Source organism: Trichechus manatus, unplaced genomic scaffold (genome assembly GCF_000243295.1).
Source record: "Trichechus manatus latirostris isolate Lorelei unplaced genomic scaffold, TriManLat1.0 scaffold00087, whole genome shotgun sequence".
Lineage (NCBI taxonomy): Eukaryota > Metazoa > Chordata > Mammalia > Sirenia > Trichechidae > Trichechus > Trichechus manatus.
Window position 1 is genome coordinate 11,476,802 of NW_004444023.1, and position 22,034 is coordinate 11,498,835.

Here is a 22,034-nt window from a genome sequence, read left to right on the forward strand (position 1 = left end):
AGCTCTTGGGCTGGCTGAAGCCGCGGCCGCAACGCGGGCACACGAAGGGCTTGAGGCCGCTGTGCGAGCGCCGGTGCTTAGCCAGGCTCTTGCTCTGCGTGAAGCTGCGACCGCAATCGGGGCAAGCGTAGGGCTTCTCGCCGGTGTGGATGCGCTGGTGCTGCATGAGGTTGGAGCTCCAGCTGAAGCGCTTGCCACACTCGGAGCAGGCGTACGGCTTTTCACCCGTGTGGATGCGCCGGTGCTGCACCAGGTGCGAGCTCTGCGAGAAGGTCTTGCCACAGTCGGCGCAGGCGTTGGGCCGCTCGCCGGTGTGCGTGCGCTGGTGCCGCGTCAGCTTGGACCAATGGCTGAAGCTCTTGCCGCACTCGTTACAGATGTAAGGCGCGGGCGGGCGCGGCCGAGGAGGGGGGCCAGCTGGAGGCGCCGTTGCGGGCGGAGACAGCTTGGTCGGGGGCCAGGTGGGAACGTCCTCTTCATCCATGATGAGGATGTCCACTGCAAGGCAAGAGGGGCGGGGAAGGAGGCGAGTCAGAGGCGGAGCTCGAGAATGGGGACCTTCTGTGCGCATGTGCGGTCTAGTGCCAGGCACCGTTGGGCCTCAAGTCGTAGCTTATCCACCTGCTATGCGCCTTCCGCGGGCACCCCTATAACCCAGAACGGTCACAGTACCACCTCAGAGGGCTGGCACACCCTAAACTCTAAGGCTGGCGGGTTCTAACCACCGATCTTTCAGTTAGCAGCCCAGCGCTTAACCACTGTGCCACCAGGGCTCCTCAAACTCTAAGGCAGTACTCCTCGAAGAGGATTCCCAGATGCGCAGCACCAGCAGAGTCTGCGAACTTGTTAGAGATGCAAGTTCTCGGGCCCCAACCCAGACCTACCCAATGGAAAACCCTGGGGGTGGGACCAGCTTGTGCTTTGACTACTAACCCAAAGGTTGGTGGTTCGAACCCACCCAGCGGTACCACAAATCTGCTTGCAAATCCGTTTCCCTCAAGATTACAGCCATGTGTTGGAATCCACACGTCCGCAATAGGTTTGGGTTGCTTTGGTTTTCTTTTTTTTTGGGGGGGGGGGCTCTAACACTGAGTATTAAAATATGCTCCTTGAATTAGCTGGGGCAGAAGAAAAAAAATTCAGGTAGGAAATCAGGAAGGGGGGAACTACTGATGAGGAGGCGTGGAGTCCATTCTGGTGTCAGCACAGATCAAGAAACGGAAGTGTAAGCACATTACTCAGAGATAGAGAAGATGTAAACACTGAAACGGGAAGGGCGGGGGGCTCTGTGCCGCCGGGAAGGGGAGTGAGAATGAGGGTGAGGGTGGGGGTGGGAGAGGCAGCTTGCTTTTCAAAGTCAGCTGCACTTACCTGACGAATTACAAGTGCTGTGCTCCTGCGATTAAAATAAACTTGTTTGCAGTTGTCAAGAAAGAAAATTTAGTGGCAATGCACCATGTGATTCAGCTACAAATATTTACAGTACCCAGGACATGAACTCTGACGCCTGCCATCACCAGAACTAAGTAGGAGGGTGCTGCTGTGGGCACCCAACCTCACCTCCCAGGGGGTTGGGGCCTGCCTGCAGTGCCTAGAATCAGGGAGAGAAACCCACAAGAGCGCTGGCAGGTTGAAGGGGTTGCTACCTCTACAGCAAGACTTGGAAGTGAGAATGGCATAATGGAGGGATGCTCGAGTCCCTTTTCTTTTTTTCTTACATATGCAAGCCTTAGGCTATTTGATTTTTCTACGTGTCTGGTTTACCATACATGTAATACTTTTTTTTTTTAAGTCAGTGTTGAACATACACTGCTTTTGGTGACAGTGAAGACTGCTCTACGAACTTTCTTGTCAGTCACATATACATAATTACACGTTCTGTGTGTGCGCGCAGGTGACAGTGTAAACGACTTCACAGGCAACAAGGTGTGAAGAACACAGAAGTGAGGTGTTACGGCACCAGTTTATTACAGCAGAAGAAGCTGGGCCCCTGGGACACATGCCCTGGACACACGGGGACATACACACACGCTGGCTCATTGTACCACCTCTCTCAAGGGGCCTCTTGTCTGCAGAAGCAGGGGACCATGAGTGTGGTCAGAGATGGGCAGGGGGCTCACACCGACCCAGCCTGCTGGGTCAGGTCAGGCCCCTTCCTCCTCAGCACCTGAGGCCCAGCCCCCTGACCCAGGCTCTCCAAGGACACTGAGGCTAAGCCACTGGCTGGGGAAGGAGCCACGGCCCTTAGTTGGACTCCACCTGGGAAAACGGTGCCCATGCAGCTCTAGGGAAGGAAGAACGAGCCCCGGCCCCTTCTCCACAGATGGCCACAGAAAGCTTTCTAAAACAAGACACACACACCCTCCCTGCCCCTCATCACCCCTTTGGAACTATAGGACCTCTGGTAGAAGCGGCTCCAGCAGAGGCTCCCTGACTCTCTTGGACAGCCTGCTGCCCAGTGGGGAAGAGACTTCCAACAGCTTCCAGGACTGGGAGAAGAGGGAGTGGGGGCACTGAAGCAGGGGTGCCCGAGACCTGCCTGTACTTCTTTAAATGTCTTACAAAGAGAATGAGTTAATGGATAACTCATAAAATTAAAAATTAACTTCCTCAATGGTTAACATACATTTTGGAGACAAGAGGCGATTTCAGTATGGATGGGGTATTAGGTGATATTAAGGAATAACTGTCTGTTTTGTGAGGAGACATCATTGTTTCGTAGTTTTGTCCTGTTTGTTTTTAAAGTCCTTATCTGTTGCAGGAGTTCTGGGTGAAATGGTATGTTGTCTGGGATTGTCCTTAAAGCACTCCAGGAAGAACACAATGAAGACAGACCAGCAAAACGCTGCCAGTCGCTGCAGCCGGGTAGTGGGAAACGGGCTCACTACACGGCTTTCTACATACGTCTGAGATTTCCATGATGAAAAAGATCATAAAATTGATTTTTAAGAAGGTTGGAAGGACAAGGGCACAAGACAGAGGAAGAAAAGGGGTGCAGGACGAGGGGCTAGATGGGGAAAGACAGACAACCCCGTCCTCTTGCTCCGAGGGGCTGGCAGCCTGGTGGACAGGGAGGTGTCTGCGTCCCATGGCTGCGTGTCTTCAGCAAGTGCTGAGCCCTGCAGGGCTCAGTTTCTTCATGTGGAGAACCAAGACGCAGGTCCCCGGGTGGTGCAAACGGTTTCCACTTGGCTACTAATCAAAGGGTTGGAGATTCAAGTCCACCAGGAGGCACCTCAGAAGAAAGGCCTGGCAATCTACATCTGAAAACGCAGCCACTGAAAACCCGGTGGAGCACAGCTCTACTCTGACAAACGTGGGGTCACCACGTTTGGTTTCTCTCTTTTCGTATTTTTTAGAACCAAGATAGCCACAGTCCTGGCCTCTGGGTAGGTGACATTCACATCCTTCTGTGGCTTCTTAGAAATAAGTGGAAGGGTGGCCGGTATACCTTTAAAGATATATCCCCAGCTTGAGAAGCCCTGGTGACACAGTGGTTAAGAGCTCAGCTGCTAACCAAAAGGTCGGCAGTTCGAATCCACCAGCTGCTCCTTAGAAATCCCTATGGGGCATTTCTACTCTGTCCTATAGGGTCACCATGAGTCGGAATCAACTTCACAGTAATGGGTTTTGGTTTTATCCCCCTGCTTATGTCTAGGACCCCATGATCTTTCTCTTGGGCAACTACAGTATTCTGTACAGGGAGGGGCTGGCAGGCTACGGCTCCCTGCCTGCTTTTGTAAGTAAAGTCATATGGGGATATCCGTACCATCTGGGGCTGCTTTCACACTATGATGGCAGAGTCGTGAGACAACCGAGACAAGTGTGCCCTTTCCAGATGAGTCTGTGGACACTGTGCCAATGTGATGCCTGGCATGGAGAAGCCTAGCTTTGTTTCTTTGGCCTGAGGCTGCCCGGCTGTGGAAGCCCCAGGACACAGGGAGCATAGCCTTCGATGAGAGGGGGATGGAGGAAGGGGAGTCCACGAAGATTGTCAGTGGGGCTGCAAGATCTCCCTAAAAGTGACTCCCAAGCCGTGTGCAGCCCTCAGGTCAGTTATACTTGACCCCAAATTATGTATTAAAAAAAAATGCTGCCAACACTTAAAAAGTGAAAGATTTTACATAAAATCGCAGACGTCCAGTTTTCCTCGGTGCCTGCCCTCCAGCTCCCCGGCCCCTGCACACATAACCGTTACCGCCCTGGCCCCGTGGGCACCCCTGAAGTTTCCTGCTAGGGAGTCAAGGGGCCGCGGTGGACATGGAATGGGACATCCAGGTCGCTGAGGGGACAAGGAGCTCTCAACAACAGATGCCCACGCTGCCTCAGGGCACAAGGAGCGGTGAACCAGACAAGGAAAAGAGCAGCCCCCCAAGGTCTGTCCAAAGGGTGACGGAACAGCCAGTAGGAAGGATACCTGGAGAGCATGCATGGCCCCTCATCTATAGGTGGGAAGAGGAACCCTGAGAGGTGGTACATGGCCCAGGCCAGGTGGGCACCACCACAGCCTCTGGAGGAAAGAGAGGTCCCAGAGGCCAGATGGAGGATCAGGCAGGAGCCAGGCCCGACGGTGGCCACTCACCCGGGTTCTCGTGGCTGGCCATCTGCTGGTCCTCAGAGTCCAGCGGCCCTGGAGACCAGGCCTCCTCCCGCAGCTCCATGTCAGGATCCCTGTCGGGAAAGAGTTGGGGGACAGGGTTGACAGGAAGTCCCACAGGGCCAAGGCCTCAAAAGCAGAACCTCGCCGGCTTCCAGACAGTGGCCATGGCATGTGGCATTCGAGGGCTGATGAGTCAACAGCAGGGAGGGAATCAAAGCCTCCTCCCTCACCAACAACCAAGGGCAGTTTATAGAGAGCCTGGACTCAGTCCTGCCTCTACCACATACCACCTGCGTGGACTGGGGCCGTGCCTCAGTTTCCTTCTCAGAAGGCGGTGGCGGAACTAACAGTGACAGCATGCAGGGAGTTCTGACCACAGTACTGGCTGCTCCCACCTCCACTGTCTGTGGTCAGAGCCCCGCAGCTCCATGTCAGGCCCTCAGAGCCAGGCGGCACCTGAGCCGAGGCATGAACAGCAGGGCAGGGGCTATACACAGGCAGGGCTGTGCACCAGCTCCAGTCCAAGACCTTCACGTGCAGTATATGTACTGTAAGGTGAGTTTGTGCCCAGCTACTAACTTAAAGGTTAGCAGTTCAAATCGACTCAGTGGCACCACGAAAGAAAGGCCTGGTGATCTGTTTCCATTAAAATTACAGCCAAGCCTTTGGTGAAGGGAAAGAAAACACGAAATACAAGGGAAGTCGGCACAACCTGACCAAGGCAAAATCATAGATGTTTCCTAGATACATCGAAACACCTCGAGGGACCGGGTTGCTGGGGCTGAGGGTTGGGGATCATGGTCTCAGGGGATATCTAGGTCAATTGGCATGACGTAGTTCATAAAAAAAAAGTTCTACATCCTACTTTGGTAAGCAGCGTCTGGGGTCTTAAAAGCTTTCAAGCAGCCATCTAAGATACATCTATTGGTCCCATTCCATCCGGAGTAAAGGAGAATGAAGAAAACCAAAGACATAAGGAAAATATTAGTCCAGAGAACTAAAGGACCACATGAACCACAGCCTCCACCAGCCTGAGCCCAGAACAACTAGATGGTGCCTGGCTACCACCACCGACCGTTCTGACAGGGATCACGATAGAGTCCCGGACAGAGTGGGAAAAAAATGTAGAACAAAATTCAAATTTACAAAAAAAGACCAGATTTACTGGTGTGACAGAGAACGGAGGAACCCCCGAGACTATGGTCCCCAGATACCCTGCTAATTCAGAACTGAAGCCATTCCCAAAGCCCACTTTTCAGACAAAAATTAGACAGGCCTATAAAACAAAATTACACACGTGAGGAACGTGCTTCTTAGTTCAATTAAATATGCGAGACCAAATGGTCCAACTCCTACCCACAAGAGGAAAAGGCAGGAAAGCACAGGAAAATCAGACTAATGAATAGTGGAACCCGGGGTGGAAAGGGGGAGAGTTCCGTCACATTACAAGGATTGCAATCAATGTCACAAAAAAAGTTGCGCGTAAGTTTTTGAATGAGAAACTAACTTGAGCTGTAAACTTTCACCTCAAGCACAATGAAATTTTTTAAAAAAGGAAGTCTTATCTTTTAGAAATACATAGTAAAATATTTATGAATGATATTAAGTTGAATAAAATGAAATCATGGTTATATATAAAAAAAAAAAAAAATTACAGCCAAGAAAACCCCATGGAGCAGTTCTACTCTGTTAACACATGGGGTCGCCAACTCGATGGCAATGCGTTATGTGCCAAGAGCCACTCTAAGACCTTTATATGTTATATGACATCGTAAACTCACACTGTTGTGTAACATCCTAAATTCATACAGGTGTTGTACGATGTCATAAACTCACACAGGTATTTTATGATGTCCTAAACTCACATGGGTCCTGTATGTCATAAACTCATACAGTTGTTACATGACATCACAAGCTCACACAGACATATCTGAGTGAAGAGCCAGATGGGACTGAAGGAGGAGGAGAAGCCTCAGGTGAGCACACAAGTTCTCCAGAGGAGTTCTCCTTCTAAGTTTCCTCTAAAGCATGTTAGTCCAGCAGGACTCAGTGGGGTCCAGCTCCTGGCTCCCAGCCCACATAAGGGCCCTGGCTGATTTTTCAGAAGCAGACTGCCAGGCCTCTCCTCTTGATGTGCCTCCGGGTGGACTCCAACCCCAACGTTTTGTTAGCATCAGAGTGCATAAACCGTGTGTACCACTGACAGGGGCTCCAGGGAGGGGGCGGCAGGACCAACGGCAGTGGGGCCTAAGGCCTGGGCCCTAGGGAGGAGCAGCCTCTCCTCAGGAACCTCTAGAGAAGGAGACCAGGAGCAGGCCTGGCAGGGCCGCAGGCACCACCTAGGCCAGAAGACTGCAGGGAGGAGGAGCAAAGGAGAGAGTTGGCCCGGCTGGCAGCGAGCAGACCATTCAGGATGCGGGGCGAGGGCACGTGGGAACATGGCCAGAGGGAACAGAGGCTGAAGCGTGGCTGGGTAGCAGCGGGCAGGCACAGGACTAGGAGCGAGTGGACAAACTCTGGGCAGACCCTCAGAGGGGCTGGAGCTGAGGAGGGAGCTCACCCTGGCACAGCGCATGCCCTGAGAGCGAGCTAACATGTGCAAGTGGTCTCCAGGTGATCAGACCACCCTCGCCGCACCCACCAGTGGCTTCTCTGTCACCCCTGGCCCTGAAGAACTGTGACCAGATACCATAAGGCTGACTGCGAGCTGAGATGGGGCGGGCACAGGACCAGCCAAAGTGAGAGGATGGGCGCCCACTCTCATCAGCCGCTCCTCTGCCAGCAGTATCACACCGACTTGTCCACACACCTGCCACTTCTGATCTCTTTGCCCTCCTCCCTGTGTCAAATGGACTAGCGGTCTCATTCTGGCTAATTACAGGACTGACAGTAGACTGCTGACTTCTAAAGAGCTGCACCCGCCCACTCTCTGACTCCATTTTTATTGCAGCCTAATGAGAACAACTAGCAGGCTGTTATTATCCCACGCAGGACTAGGGCCACCAAGGGTGCCCAAGCCGAGCACAGGGGGCCCTTCCACGTGGTAGACGTCCTGTCCTTCCTCCCAGCGTGTCCCAGCCAACCCCTCCTCCCGCAGGCACAGAAGTCTTCAGGGGCCAGGCATTGCTCCCAGCACAGAAGAGACCTTAGTGAACAAGCCCCTGCCTTCAGGGAGGTTCCCTGGTGGGTGAGACAGACGGATGACAAACAAGCACACCAATGAAAACATGATTTCAGACAGCGGAATTGCCAGGAAGAAAGGACACGGAGGGAGAGGGGGAAAAGGAGAGGTGCAGAGGGGAGGGGACAGGGGGAGGAGAGGAGAAAGGGGAAGGAAGGGAAAGGACAGCCAGTTCAGCAGGGAAGTCAGGTGGCAGATCTCTGAGGGGATCTCTGAAGGGCCATAGAAGGGGCCAGACTGAACAGTGTGGCAGGAGGGACACAGGCAGCATGACAGCAAGTGCAAAGGCCCTGGGGCAGACACAGGCTGGAGTCCTGGGACAGCAGGGAGGCCCGGGGCGGGGGGGCAGCGGTAGTGAATGGAGGCAGGGAACAACAGGAGATGAGATGGGGAGGGGATGGAATGTGAAGTGCAGCAGGCCCTCTGACACGTGTGACAGACAGGGAGACTAAGGCTCACAGAGGCAGGTAGGGCTAGACCCTGAGGGCTCCTTGCAGCAACAGCAGTGAGCACATGAGTAATAGCCACGCTCACAGGGGCAGTGGGGCTCACCCAGCATGGGCCATGCCAGGCAGGACCCAAGTCACTGCAGGGTCTTCCAGGAGATGAGATGGCACCTGCACACCCCCTGCCCTACATATCCATCGACGCACCGCACCCTCCGTGCCCCTGCCTGGACCTCTCCTTCTCCAGGTCCTCACGACCACCTCCTTCTGGGCCAGGGTTTGAGAAGAGATGCCACCTTCCAGCCCCTGCCCTGTTCTCCCCTCCACACCCCTCCCCACCATGAGGTGCCACCCCCTTACCCTGCTACTTTCTCAGCCTGCCTATCCTCTGCCACAGCCCCATGTCAGCACCCTGTCCTGGCACCTGCTGGGCGCCTGATGCCTGCACCAGCGCCTGGCAAAGACAGGAGCTTTCTAGGAAAGTAGGTGCGTAGGTGGGTGACCACATGACTGGACGGATCTGAACAGAGCAGAGACCTGAGAGAGAGAAGGCCAAAGAATGAACCTCAACGCTCCCACCCCATCACCTGCCCAGTCCCACCAGCCCATTTCAGGAAGTGGTAAAAACCACATAGGAAAGGACAGACAGACTTCTCTCTCCCAGTGAGCATCCCCCTACCCTCCCAGCATGCCAAGAGCTGGGCAGAGAGATTCGGGTTAAATCTGTACAATTCAGGACAAACTTATACAACTTGGCGGCAATACAGCTGAAGAACCATGAGCAAACTCGTGTGGCCAGGCCACTCAACTTCTCCAGAGTGAACCTGAGGGGGAAACCCAGATCTTGAAAAGCACTTCTTACAGAAAAGTGTCCATCACGGCAGCTTTAGAACAGAGGAACCACCGGAAAACACCCACCGGCCCAGTGATGGGAGAGAGTTTAAGTAAACTGTACGTGGAAACTATTCCACAGAACGTTGTACCGTCATCAGAAATGACAGTGGTGATGTCGTCAACAGTGGGCATCTCCTGCTGATAAGATGAAGAGCTATTTGAAATTGCTTTCTGTTTATCTTCATTTTCCTGGTTTTCTTTTGTTGTTGGGTGCTGTTGAGTCAATTTTTGACTCATAGTGACCCTACCTGACAGTGTAGAACTGCCCCATAGGGTTTCCTAGGCTGTAATCTTTAAGGGAGCAGATTGCCAGGTCTTTTGCCCGTTGAGCCGCTGGGTAGGTTCAAACCACCAAACCTTTGGTTAGCAGCCAAGCACTTAACTGTTGTGCCACAGGGCTCCTTAAATTTTTTTTTTATGATTAACTGATAATTACTTCTGTAATAAGAAGTTAAAGTTGCCAAGGATTTCATACTACTTGGATCAACAATCATGGAAGCAGCAGCCAAGAAATCAAACAACGTATTACATTGGGCAAATCTGCTGCAAAAGGCCTCTTTAAAGTTCTAAAAAGCAAAGATGTCACCCTGATGACTAAGGTGTGCCTGACCCAAGCCTCGATCTCTTCGATCACTTCAAATGCATATGAAAGCTGAACATGAAAAAGGAAGACAGACAGAAGAACTGACACATTTGAATTACAGTGTTGGCAAAGAATACTGAATATACCACGGACTGCCAGAAAAACAAACAAATCTGTCTTGGAGAAAGTACAGCCAGAATGCTCCTTAGAAGTGAGGATGGTGAGACTGCGTCTCACTTCCATTATACATCATTAGGAAAGACCAACTGCTGGAAAAGGACATCGTGGCTGGTAACCTGGGAGGATCAGTGATAATGAGAGAAACCCTCAATGAGATGGATTGACACAATAGCTGCAACAAAGGGCTCAAAGAGAAGTAAAGATCATGAACTTGAAGCAGGACCAGGCAATGTTTTGTTCTATTATACATAAGGTCTCCGTGAGTTGGGGAGTCCACTCAACAGCAACTGATAACAAGTAAGGAAAAAAAGACTATAAGTTGATTTTTTTTTTTGACAGATACAAGGACTATAAGGAGCGCTGGTGGCAAAGTGGTTAAGCACCTGGCTGATAACTGAAAGGTCAGCGATTCAAACCCACCACCTGCTCCTCAGGAGAAAGATGTGGCAGTTGCTTCTGTAAAGATTTACATCCTTGCAAACCTCATGGGGCAGTTCTACTCCATCCTACAGGGTCGCTATCAGTCTAAATCAACTCCATGGCAACGCGTTTGGGTTTACCAGGACTATGCGTAAACAGGAAAATCACTGTGTGTTAAGAAGGCACACAGCAGGATACAAAATAGTCTGGGCCCTTGGACTGTGACACTGTTCACAACACAAGCCCATAACCGGAACCCTCATACACTGCTGATGGGACTGTAAAACAGTGCTGCCGCTGTGGAAAATAGTCCAGCAGTTCCTCAAACACTTAACCAGGGAGTGATCATCTGATCCAGGAATGCCACTCCCAGGTATATACCCCAAGAGAAGTGAAAACATGTGTCCACACAAAAACTCATACACAAACATTCTTTGCAGCATTATTCCTAGTACCCCAAAAGTGGAGACAACCCAAATGCTAAGTGAAAGCAGGCAGACACAAAGCGCTACATATTGTAGAATTCCATTTATGTGAAATGTCCAGAACAGGCAAGTCCATACGGGCAGAGAGTAGATTAGCGGTTGCGTGGGGTAGGGGTAGGAATGAAGAGTGACTGCTAATGGGTTCAGGTTTCTCTTTGAGATGATGAAAACATTCTAGAACTAGATAGGGGTGACGGCTGCACAACTATGACAATATGTTAAAAATCACTGGAGTGTACACTCTAAAGGATACATCTTACGGTATGTTAATTATATCCCAATTAAAAAACTAAAATTAAAAAATTCTATGCGCCCTCTAATTACACAGTAAACATTAAGATGCATGAGGAAAAAAGGGGAAAAAAAAAAAAAAAGAAGATGCGTTAACAGGGCTGAAGAGGTAGGACCAAAGAGAGGGTTCTGTTACCTTCTTTTCTACTTTGTAACTTGTCTGCCAAGAGGTTCTGGAGCCCTGGTGGCACGTGGTTAAGAGCTCGCTACTAAACAAAAGGTCAGCAGTTCGAATCCATCAAGCACTCCCATCTACTCTGTCCTATAGGGTCAGTATGAGTCAGTATCAATTTGACAATAAAGACTTTTCTTTTTTTTTTGGTTTTATACATGCATAGTTGCCCTGGTGGCATAGCGGTTAAGCACTTGGCTGCTAACCGAAAGGTCAGCGGTTCAAAGCCACCAGCTGCTCTGCAGTAAAAAATATGGCAGTCTGCTTCCATAAAGATTACAACCTTGAGAACCCTATGGGGAAGTTCTACCCTGTCCTACAGGGTCACTATGAGTTAAAATCCACTCAACACATTTGGTTTTTTTGTTTTGCCAAGTGGTGACAATGTGTCTCCACTGAACAATTAACACGTAACTAAATAAAAGCAGGCACTTCCCAGCTAAGACCTTTCCCCAGGCCTCCACCCTCATCCTAGCTTCCTGCAGAGAGCAGACAAGGCTGTGGGGTGGAAGGAAAGAAGGGTTTGCCTTGGACTCTCCACCCTCCCTTCCACCGACCCGAGGCTCTGCAGCTTTCTAACTCAGGGTCCTCACTCTCCCCATCTGCAGAACAGCAAAACACCAGTGGCCTGCCATGGGCTGACACTAGAGTACCGTCTGCTCATCAAGAATGTCCTGAGAAACTCAGACTTTCTGGAGCCACGGAGGCTGGATGAACCCCCGAAGCTGCCCTGAGATAATCTTTACACCATAAACCAAAAATACTCCTGACGTTTTCTTTAAACCAAGCAACAGGTTATTTAGTAAAAACGTCTGCTTTGAACATGGTGCTCTTTTGAAGATCTCTATGGGATCAAACTGACAACAGCAACTTGAAAGATTAGACAGGAAGGGGGGGCAGTAAGTTCATGTCAATGGAGGAGGAACAACCCAGAAAGAAGGGTGACAGTGGTTGCACAACTCGAAAAATGTAATAAATGTCACGGAATTGTACACGTGGAAACTGTTGAGATGGTGTATGGTTTACTGTGTATGCTTTCAACATCAATAAAAAAAATTTTTTAAAAAAAGAATGTCCTGAGAGCCCTGAAACCCCATGGCCCAGAAGACGATAGGGGGGCAATACACATGAAAACAAACATGACTTTCGTGGGTGGTGAGAGGTAGGAAGGAATCCAGCGGGGCAGGTAGTGGAGGGGCTGATCCTGAGCTAGGTTGGTGGGAAAGGGTGGGGTAGACCTTCCATGAGATGGAAGGAAGTGTGGAGATGAAAGCAGGTGGACCAGGGGTTGCAAACTTCAGCCAGCAGGCAGATCCTGCTGCTACTGCCTTTGGGCTGTTGCGCTCTTAAGGCGAGTTGATTTTCAACTCACAGCCACCCCTTGTGACAGAGTAGAACTGCTGCATAGGGTTTCCTAGGCAGGATTAGCAGCCGATTACTTAATCCTGAGCCACCAGGGCTTCTTGCCTTTGGGCTAAGGGTGGTTTTTATACATTGAAACAGTTGTATTTTAAATGATTACATAAATACCTACACACTATCCTCCACATGGCTGGTAGAGGCTGAAACATTTACTATTCCGCCCTTTCCGTAAAAACTCAGCCGACCCCTGATGGTAAGGAACAAGGTGCCAGGATTTGGGGGAAGCTCTCAGGCAGGGGAGACAGACAGGGAAAGGCACTGGGGTGGGGATGAATGTGAGGGGCTTCAGGAGGCGTGAGGGGGAAAGGGGCAGGCTGGGCAGTTTCTTGGGCCTGCAACCAAGGCCTTCACTAGGAAGTGGCCCTGGGCTTGGGGTTAATGCTGCACAGTCACCGTCCTGAAATTCTCATTAATTTTCTCTCTGAATCTGCATGTGTAAGTAAAATCTGCCAGGACAAATGAGTACTGGCTGGGGGCTTGGGGCCTTAGCTCACGCAGATCTGCACTCGGCTGTCTGCCAAGACAGGAGCCTGGGTGCAGAGAGGGTGGGCTGGTACATGAGTCCTAGGCTGAACCCAGCCCTTGCGCACATCTTTTCTCCTGCTTTTGGCACAAAGGACCCACATTTTCACTCTGCACTGGGCCTGGCAAATCATGCAGCCAGCCCTGGAGCAAAAAGCAGAGTGCCGAGAGGCAATGGGGGCTGGAGCGCAGGGCCCAGAAAGCCAGGTAAGGCTCTGGACTGTATCACAAACATGGCAGGGAGCCAGTCTTAAGTTCAACTTTACAAAGGCTTTAAAGAGAGGAATCTTCCTTTCTGTCTTGTCTTTTCAGGAGGTCCCCTAGGTCTAGCACAGGAGCTGGAAGCCAGCAGCATCACCCTGGGGCAGAGCCTCTTCCTCTGCATTTCAGTTATACCACACCTCACCCAGAAACAGCGTGGGTGAAAGCGCACAGCCCAGCACTGGGCACAGAGGAGCTGTGGTGAACCCCATCCCTCCTTCCCTGGATCAGAATTTAAGACAACTCTCCCCATCTTTGGTGTCCCTGGGTGGCGCAAACAGTTAAGAGCCTGGCAACTAACCAAAAGGTTGGAGATTCAAGTCCACACAGACAAACCTAGGAAGGCCTGGAGATCTACTTCCGAAAAACCAGCCACTGAAAACCCTATGAAACACAGTTCTACTCTGACACACACAGGGTCACAGTAAGTCAGAATCAACTCTGTGGCAACTGGCTTGGTTTTTGGTTTCCTCACCTTAATGACTGAGCTGAGCCCTGCCTGGAAAGCCGGGCCACACCACCAGCTGTTTGGTGTGTGACCTTGGGGAAGCGACGATGACAGCTGGGACCTCACAGAGTCCTGTGAGGACTCAACAAGCAGAGGCCTGTAGGACCAATCAGCATCCCTGTGTCACTCAACATCAGCTCTTCCTCGCCCACCCATTCAAACCTGTGCTGGTGCCTCTGGTCCTGCTTCCATGGGTGGACAACCCAAACCACAGAGTCGCAGGGGTATGAGTGTATATACAGTGGGGGCCCCGGCCACTCATGGAGGTGAGAGGATGCACCCCGGTGTTGGAGGAGCCTTTAGGGAGGACAGCCCCCAGGAAGAGAAAGCCTCAAACTCACTCTTGAGGAGCCAGCCTGGCTGTGGAATTCGATCGCCTCCCAAGCTGAGCACACCAGTAGGGCCTCTGCTCAGCACTTCAAAGCCTCTCGCAGTACAACCAGCCTTGGATGGAAGCCACTGGGACTCTTGGCCTCCACCCTGGCCTCTGTGCTCTCCTTACTCTACTCCAGCCTATAACCTGGAGGATGAAGGCTGCCCTTCCCCCAGCCCACCCCAAGCCTGGGCCCTGAAGCGACTCAATTAGTATGCACATCTGATGGCTCATTTGGCTATTAAGCACTAGACAAATTATTGTTATTATTGTTGTTATTAGGGCCCCACCCACCTCCCCTGGATGCCTGCCAACAATTATCCCCTTTCTTCTGCTGCCAGTTTCACCTTCTCCTCCTCACCTGCTGGCTCAGCAGCGACACCTTCCTTCTGGAGGCTGCGGCCTCAGTCTCCCCTCTCTGCCTGCTCTCTCCTTCAGCCCCCTACTCTGTGCCTTGTCTCTCTGCCAACAGCCTTTCCCTGCCTCCTCTACCCAACCCCACCCCAGTTTGTCTCCCCACTGCCCTCCTTGTCTCTTCCCCTCACCACCTGATCCCATCTTGTCACTTCAGTCATTACCTCCACCTCCTTGCCTTACCTCCCGGGCAATCTCTACCCTAACCCTGCTACTTCATCACTCAGTCAAGACCCCTCTCAAACATTCTGGTCACCTGTGGCTACTTTTCAACCTTAACCCTCCATGTCATCCTGCTGCAACTAGCAAACACGCACACACGTACATGCATAAACACATGTGCACACATGGGTGCACAAACACACATACAACAGACACACGTGCACGCACGCCCTGCACCGCTTCCTCCCTGAAGCTCACCTGCCTAGCTGCCCAGGACAGAGCCTTCCATAGCCTCCCTCCCTCCACTCTCCTCCCTGCTGCTGCGGCCTCCCCCAGAGGCCTGCCCACAGTCACCCTCCCCTCTTCTCTCAGTTCTCACTCCCTGGGGCCTCATTCCATCCTGCACTGCCCTGGCTCCCATCTGCCCCTCTGAAGCCTGATCTTCACACCACAGACCAACACTCTGTTCAAATAACCCAATTAAAACCGGGAAAGGATCCGAATGGACATTTCTCCTAAGATCTATAAATGGCCAATAAACACAGGAAAACATGCTCAACCTTATTAGCACCAGGAAAATACAAATCAAACTGAGATTCCATTTCACACCCACTAGAATGGCTATAGCAGTTCAGTGGTTAGGTGCTCAGCTGCTAACCGAAAGGTCAGTGGTTCAAACACACCAGCCGCTCCAGAGAAAGATATGGCGGTCAGTTTCGGTAAAGATTTATGGCCTTAGAAACCCTTTGGGGCAGTTCTACTCTGTCCTATAAGGTCGCTGTGACTCGGAATTAACTCACTGGCAGTGGGTTAGGATGGCTATAAAGAGACAGGGGTGGTTCAGTGGTAGAATGCTCACCTTCCATGTGGGAAACCAGAGTTTCCGGCCATTGCACGTCATGTGCAGCCACCCACCACCCAGGGGTCAGTGGAGGCTTGAGTGTTGCTGTGACATTGAACAGGTTTCAGAACTTCCAGACTGAGAGAGCCTAGGAAGAAAGACCTGGCAATCTACTTCTGAAAATCGGCTCATGAAAACCCTATGGATGACAATGGTCCAATGTGCAACTGAGCATGGAGATGGTGCAGGACCGGGCAGTTTCACTCCATTATGCATGGGGTCACCATGAGTCAGGGGCTGACTCAAAGGCAGCTAACAACAGGATGGCTACAACCAAAAAGTCAGATAATAACAAGTGTTGATGAGGATGTGGAGAAGTTGGAACCCTCATACACTGCTGGTGGGAATGGAAAATGGTGCGGCTGCTGTGGAAAACAGAATGGTAGTTCCTCAAAAGGTTAAACAGAGAGCTACCACATGACCCAGCAATTCCACTCCTAGGTATATACTCAGGAGAAATGAAAACAGATGACCACACAAAAGCCTGTACACAAATGTCCATAGCGGTATTATTCACAGTAGTCAAAAAGTAGACACAACCCACATGTCCATCAACCAATGGATATACAAAGTGTAGTATGTTTTGGAATATTATTCAGCAATAAAAAGAAACTAAGTCCTGACACATGCTATAACATGGATGAACCTTGAAAACATGCTGAGTGAAAGAAGCCAGACACAAAAAATCATATATAGTATGACTCCATTTATATAAAACGTCCAGAATAGGCAAATCCATGGAGACAGAAAGTAGACTAGTGGTTTCCCAAGGATGGGGGAGAAGGGAACAGGGGCTGACTGCTAACAGGTCGGGGTTTCCTTCGGATGTGATGAGAATGTTCTATAATTCATTGTGGTGATGTTTGCAACAGTTCTGTGAATATACCAAAAACTGCTGAATTGTATACCTTAAGTGGGTGAATTGTATGGTACATGAATTATATCTCAATAAAGCTGTTACTAAAAAATAACTTGGTTCCCTCACTTCCCTGCCTGAATAGCCCCTAGCACACATGCACACTGTACTTAATTTAAAATCCAAACCCCTCCCCAGACCCTCCAAGGCCCAGACCTGGCCCCAGACCCCTCTCCAACTTACTTCCTCCTCCAGCACCCCTCACTCTTTCTGCCCAGGCCTCAACCCTCTCTCTACCCAGTTCTCCACCTGGCCGGCTCCTTCTCGTCTTTCAAGGGTCCACTCAAATGTCACCTCCTCCTGACTGCCCGATGCAGGGAGGCCACCCTCCCCACAAGCCACCCCATCTCAAACAGCATGGTCATAAGAAGTCCTAGTAGCGCAGCAGTTAAGCACTCAGCTGCCAACCAAAAGACTGGTGTTCAAACCCAGCCACTCCACAGTGGCAGTCTACTTCTGTAAAGATTACGGCATTGGAAACCCCATGGAGCAGCTCTACTCTGTTAACAAGGGGTCATCATGAGTCGGAATTGACTTAACAGCACACAGTAACACACAGCATGGTCATTTCCTTCCTAGCAGTCATTCCCACCTTGGCTCAGCTTTCTTTTCAGGGTTCTTAGGGTCTGGGTCAGCTCCTCCCCATGTAACCTCCCTGAGGGCCAGCACCAGGCCCTCACTGAGGCCAGTGCCCAGAAACTACAGTCCCCACCTGCCGTCTCTTCTCTTTGGTTACTCAGCTTCGCATGGCCAACAGCTGAACACCCCCCAGGAGGCTCGGATGGAACCATTGTGTCTGCAGGGAAATCCTTCTGCTCTCCCTAACCACCTCCTCCCACCCATCTCCTGTGAGCAACTCTATCCCTCATTCATAGTAGGGCAGCCCTGGTTCGCAGGCGCACCTGCCTCCCACCTGGATCTCCAACCTGGGTAGAACCGACATCTGTCCCATGTCCCGCATCTGTCCACACCCACTCAACCACTGGGCCAGAGCTGGACCCTCACCACCTTAGACCTGTTGTTTAAACGTTTGGGGGTCCCCCTGGTGACACCATCTGGGGAAGGGACTTGGGAAACTCTATGGCAACTTTTCCTGTTTCCTCTATGGTGATCTTCATCTCGTCTGATATTAGTCTTGGTAGATGACATTTCAAGACACACAGAGCTCAGCACAGCAGTCCTCATGTCTCCATCTTGTCTGGCACCAGTTTTGGTAGATGACATTTCCCTAGAACACTGTCCACACTTCATGCAGGTTTTCGAGACACAGAGCTGAGCAAAACAGTCCTTGTGATCCTCCTCTTCCTCTGTTTCTGTGCTGATCTCCCCCTTATCTCTCTCTTCCTCTCTTTAGGTGCTTTCTCCATCTTTTCCTTCATTAGGTTATCTAATGATATGTCAGAAGCAGAGCTCGAACCGGTTCAAAACAGTTCAGACAAGGCTGATAGAAACATGGCAGCGTACGTATTGCGTAACAACCAAATCTCTTGTGTGTCGGCTTTTTACCCAAGTAGGAAACAGACAGTGGTACCCTGCTGAAAGACTGTAGACAACACTCATTCAAAGCAGTGGGGTGGCCTCCATTTTTTAGCAGGGCACCACTGCCTGTTTCCTACTCAGGTAAAAAGCTGATGCACAGAAGATTTGGTTGCTACACAACACATATGCTGCCCATGTTTCCGTCGGCCATAACGGAACCGTTTTGAAGCCCTGGTTAGGAGACCTGGTGAGGAAGTGGTTAAGCACTCTTCTGCTAACTGAAAGGTTGGCAGTTCGAACCCACCCACTGGCTCAGTTCAAGAAAAATGTGGTGATCTACCTCCATAAAAACTAAAGCCTAGGAACCCCTACTCTGTTACATGATGTCACTATGAGTCAGAACTGATTCGACAAAACCTAACAAGAATAATAAGGTGAAGAACACCTACCACAGGAAGCCCTCCCAGATACCCTCCCTTCCCTCAGCTCCCACTGCCCTCTCTGGTTAAATGATAACAGACAGCATTTACCAATCACATAGTCTCCAGTCCCCACAGGGTGAGAGGCGGCAAGTGCAGCGTACTGGCTAAGGGGCAAATCCCTTGAGGCAGGCGGCCAGCATCAGAATTGCGCCCTACCACTGACCAGCCACGTGGCTTTGGCAAATCACTTCCCCTCTAAGTCCCTCTCATCTTCGCAGGATTACTGTCGAGGTTGAATGAGATGACGCATGATCAGTGTTCCACACAGAGCCAGATGCCTGATGAGCATCAGCTGGAACTGCCATCCCTCGTTCACAGATGAGGAAACCAAGGTTTAGAGAAATGGTGTGACAAGTCCAAAGGTATCCAGCGAAGAAGGAGAAGAGCGGAGGGGCAAATCCACACCTGCCACACCACAGAGGCAGGTTCCCTCTCTCCTCTTAGGACGCTCAGCGCTTTCTCCTTTTAACTTTCATTATTACAGGGGAGCCCCAGGTCTCAGGGAGGGATCCTTGTCTTACCTCTACAGCATCACCACAGGGCCCAGCCCCACCTCCCCGGGCACCCACAGTGCAGCCAGCACAGCACCCACTCCCAGGGACAGGGGCTAGTCCCCACACAGGGGCTGGTCCCCACACAAGTGGCACAGACCCTGAGCACAGACAGCCTAGGAAACCCACCACTCTCTGACCAGCCTGACCATGAGCTTCAAGCCAAGGACCACGTCTGATGCATCTCTGAGGCCCCAGCATCACCCATTCCAAGACTCAGGAGATGTGAGCCAAATGGAACTCCACACTCAGTGTGAGAGAGAAGCCAGTCTTTGAGCCCAGACGGAGACAGCAAGAGGCAGAGGCAGAGGCAGCAACTGAGCCCAAAAACTCCCCAAGGAAGGGCCTGACACATCTGAGTCCAGGACTGGTTTGGGTGCTCGACGGCTGTGAGGTAACAGCCCTGTGACAGGGCAATAGCACTGTTAGTGTGGCTACCTGGCCACCCCCACCTTCTTGCCCCAAGGCTGGGTCAGGAGGCCCCTTCTGTGGCTCACCTAGCCTTCCACCACCTGATCACAACACTCACACCTGGGTCCTGACTGTCCCCGAACCCGCACCTGGCATTCCCGGAAAATAGTAGGGTGCTGGGCCTGGGAGTCCCTGGACTGGCCAGCGCCCTGGTGTGCAGTGTGCCCCATCAGATTGGGAGCCCAGAGTCCCCACCCCACCCATGACACCTTCAACACCACCTCTATTCCCCCTCCCCCAGGCCCAGCCGCAGCTGAAAGAAACCACTCAGCAGAGGTGGCGTTCAGTTAAGAACATGCACGCGAGACTCTGATGCCAACCTACATTCTGACCCTGCATGAGACTTGGGCTAAGGTGTGCAACTGGAGCGCCTGGTGCATGCTCACAAAACAGGGTTGAAGACCTCTAAGCACTCACGACTGTTGAGTGCCACTGGCACAGGGCCAGGCCTGCTGACCTGCATCTGTTGCAGCTGCCTGGTGGCCTTGGACATGGACTCTGACCATGTCCCACTCAGGTGCACCTCAGGGTTTTCTGGGCTAGTTCCTCTCTGTTCTTCAAATCCCACCCTGGCCAAACGCTCATCCCTCTGGGCTCCCGTAGCTCCCAGGGATGTTCTGACAAAGCCCTCACTCCTCCACCATTGCACGTGTATTACATGTCATCCTCCTGGTTCTCTGAGCTGCCCTCAGGAATGGTTTGATGCACACCAGTTTCCGCATACCACCCAGCACTAGGTCTGGTACATGGGAGCCCCAGGAAATGAGTGCTCAATGCCCCTCCTCTCCCACCTGGGCTGGGGCAGATGCCTCTTCTGGCCCCACCACCCTGTACCAGGACCCTGTGTCGCCACACCAGGCCATGGTATATGTGACAGCCTCTTCCAGCCTCTTCATGTATTCAGTGACTTGTGGATGCCGCTACCCATTTCATAAAACGGGGAACTGAGCTGGGAAAGGGGAAGCAGCACGTCTGAGGTCACGGAGCTGGAGCTGCAACAGTCGGAGCCAACGGAACCTCAGAATGCCTGGCTGGGGGTGGGGGGAGTGGGGCCCTCTCTGCACACTTCACCTGCAGGAGGTCTGCTCCAGTTCCAAAACTAAAGTGTAATATGCCTACCAGTCAGATAAAAACCATTATCACTGCTTGTCTAAGATCACAAAAGAAGTGATGCCAGAGCCAGGACTTGACCCCAGGTCTGTTTCCTTCCAGAGCTCTCCACCAATCCACTACAGGTGTCCTCCTCTACAGGTGTAGATTAGGAAGCTTCCAGTAGGAAAAGGGATCAGATGTGCAATAAGACCAGTGGCAATCAGGTCCAAACGTCCAACCTGCGGCTGAAGCAGGAAAAACGGAAGGAACCATATCAAGGACACGGACGTGATTGTCAGATGCGTTTAGCCAGACAGACTTAGAGTTTACAGAGGAGATAAGCCCGGATAAACGGTAGCCCCAGAGCTGAGGCCGAATGACTTTCAACTAGATCCCCTGCAATGCCCAACAGAAAACCTGACAACAACACTGACAAAACAAACGACGTCACCCCTTTCCAAAACCCTGACCATCCTCACTGGACTTGGCTGGGTCAGCTGCCTTCTCCCTGTACCTATACAGGTTTCTAGCCACCCAGGGTGGTAACTGTGTCCGGGTCTGCGTCTCTGTCCCTTGCTCCTGTCCCTGGTGCCCAGCACAGGGCATGGCACTGGTCAAGTCCTGTTCACACCCTCTGCTGAGAGCTTGCCCCGCAGGGTCTGTCAAGGAGCCTTCTGGCATCTCTACGGACTGGGGGGTGTCCCTCTGTGATCGTCCCTCCCAGACCGGGGCGGGGGGGCAGGTGCAGAACACATGGGCAGGGCCTCAGAACACTAGGCTCCGGCCGCCGTCCTCGTCCGGCCCGCGGGCCACGCGGCGGCTGACCTTGGCCCCGTCCCTTCCCTCTCCGGGGGCGCGGGAGCAGGAATGAATGAACCACGCGCCTGGTTGAAGACTGTGCGGCCTGGGGAGACCACGGGCCCCCGGTTTATTTGAAAAGAAGGAGACTGGAGGTCCGGGGACCGACACTGTCCCCGCGAGGCCGCATCATGGGGTCAGGCCCCGCCGGGGCCTCCATTGCCGGCCACGGTCGGTGGACCGGGTGGGGGTAACGGAGGGGCGCCGCGGTGGTACGCACGCGCAATCGCCAGCCTGAGCGCGCCCCCCACCACCACGCGCCACCGGCGCCGCGCACGCGCACTCGCGCTCCACAGACCACGCTGTGTGCTTGCCCGTCCCCCTCCCCCATGAGACGTCGCTCACGGACAGTCTCGAGCGCGCGCTCCCG

The 22,034-nt window shown here is 52.1% G+C and overlaps 1 protein-coding gene across 1 annotated transcript in view; it reads right to left on the reverse strand.

Moving 5' to 3' along the window:
• ZNF787 (zinc finger protein 787) overlaps window positions 1-22,034 on the reverse strand; it is a 24,230-nt gene that overhangs the window by 1,592 nt on the left and 604 nt on the right. The window contains exons 2-3 of the mRNA XM_012557107.2: window positions 4,583-4,671; window positions 2-498 (exon numbers count right to left, since the gene is read on the reverse strand). Coding sequence (XP_012412561.1) covers window positions 2-498; window positions 4,583-4,661 — 576 coding nt within the window. The 5' untranslated portion in view covers window positions 4,662-4,671. The remainder of the gene's footprint in view (window position 1; window positions 499-4,582; window positions 4,672-22,034) is intronic.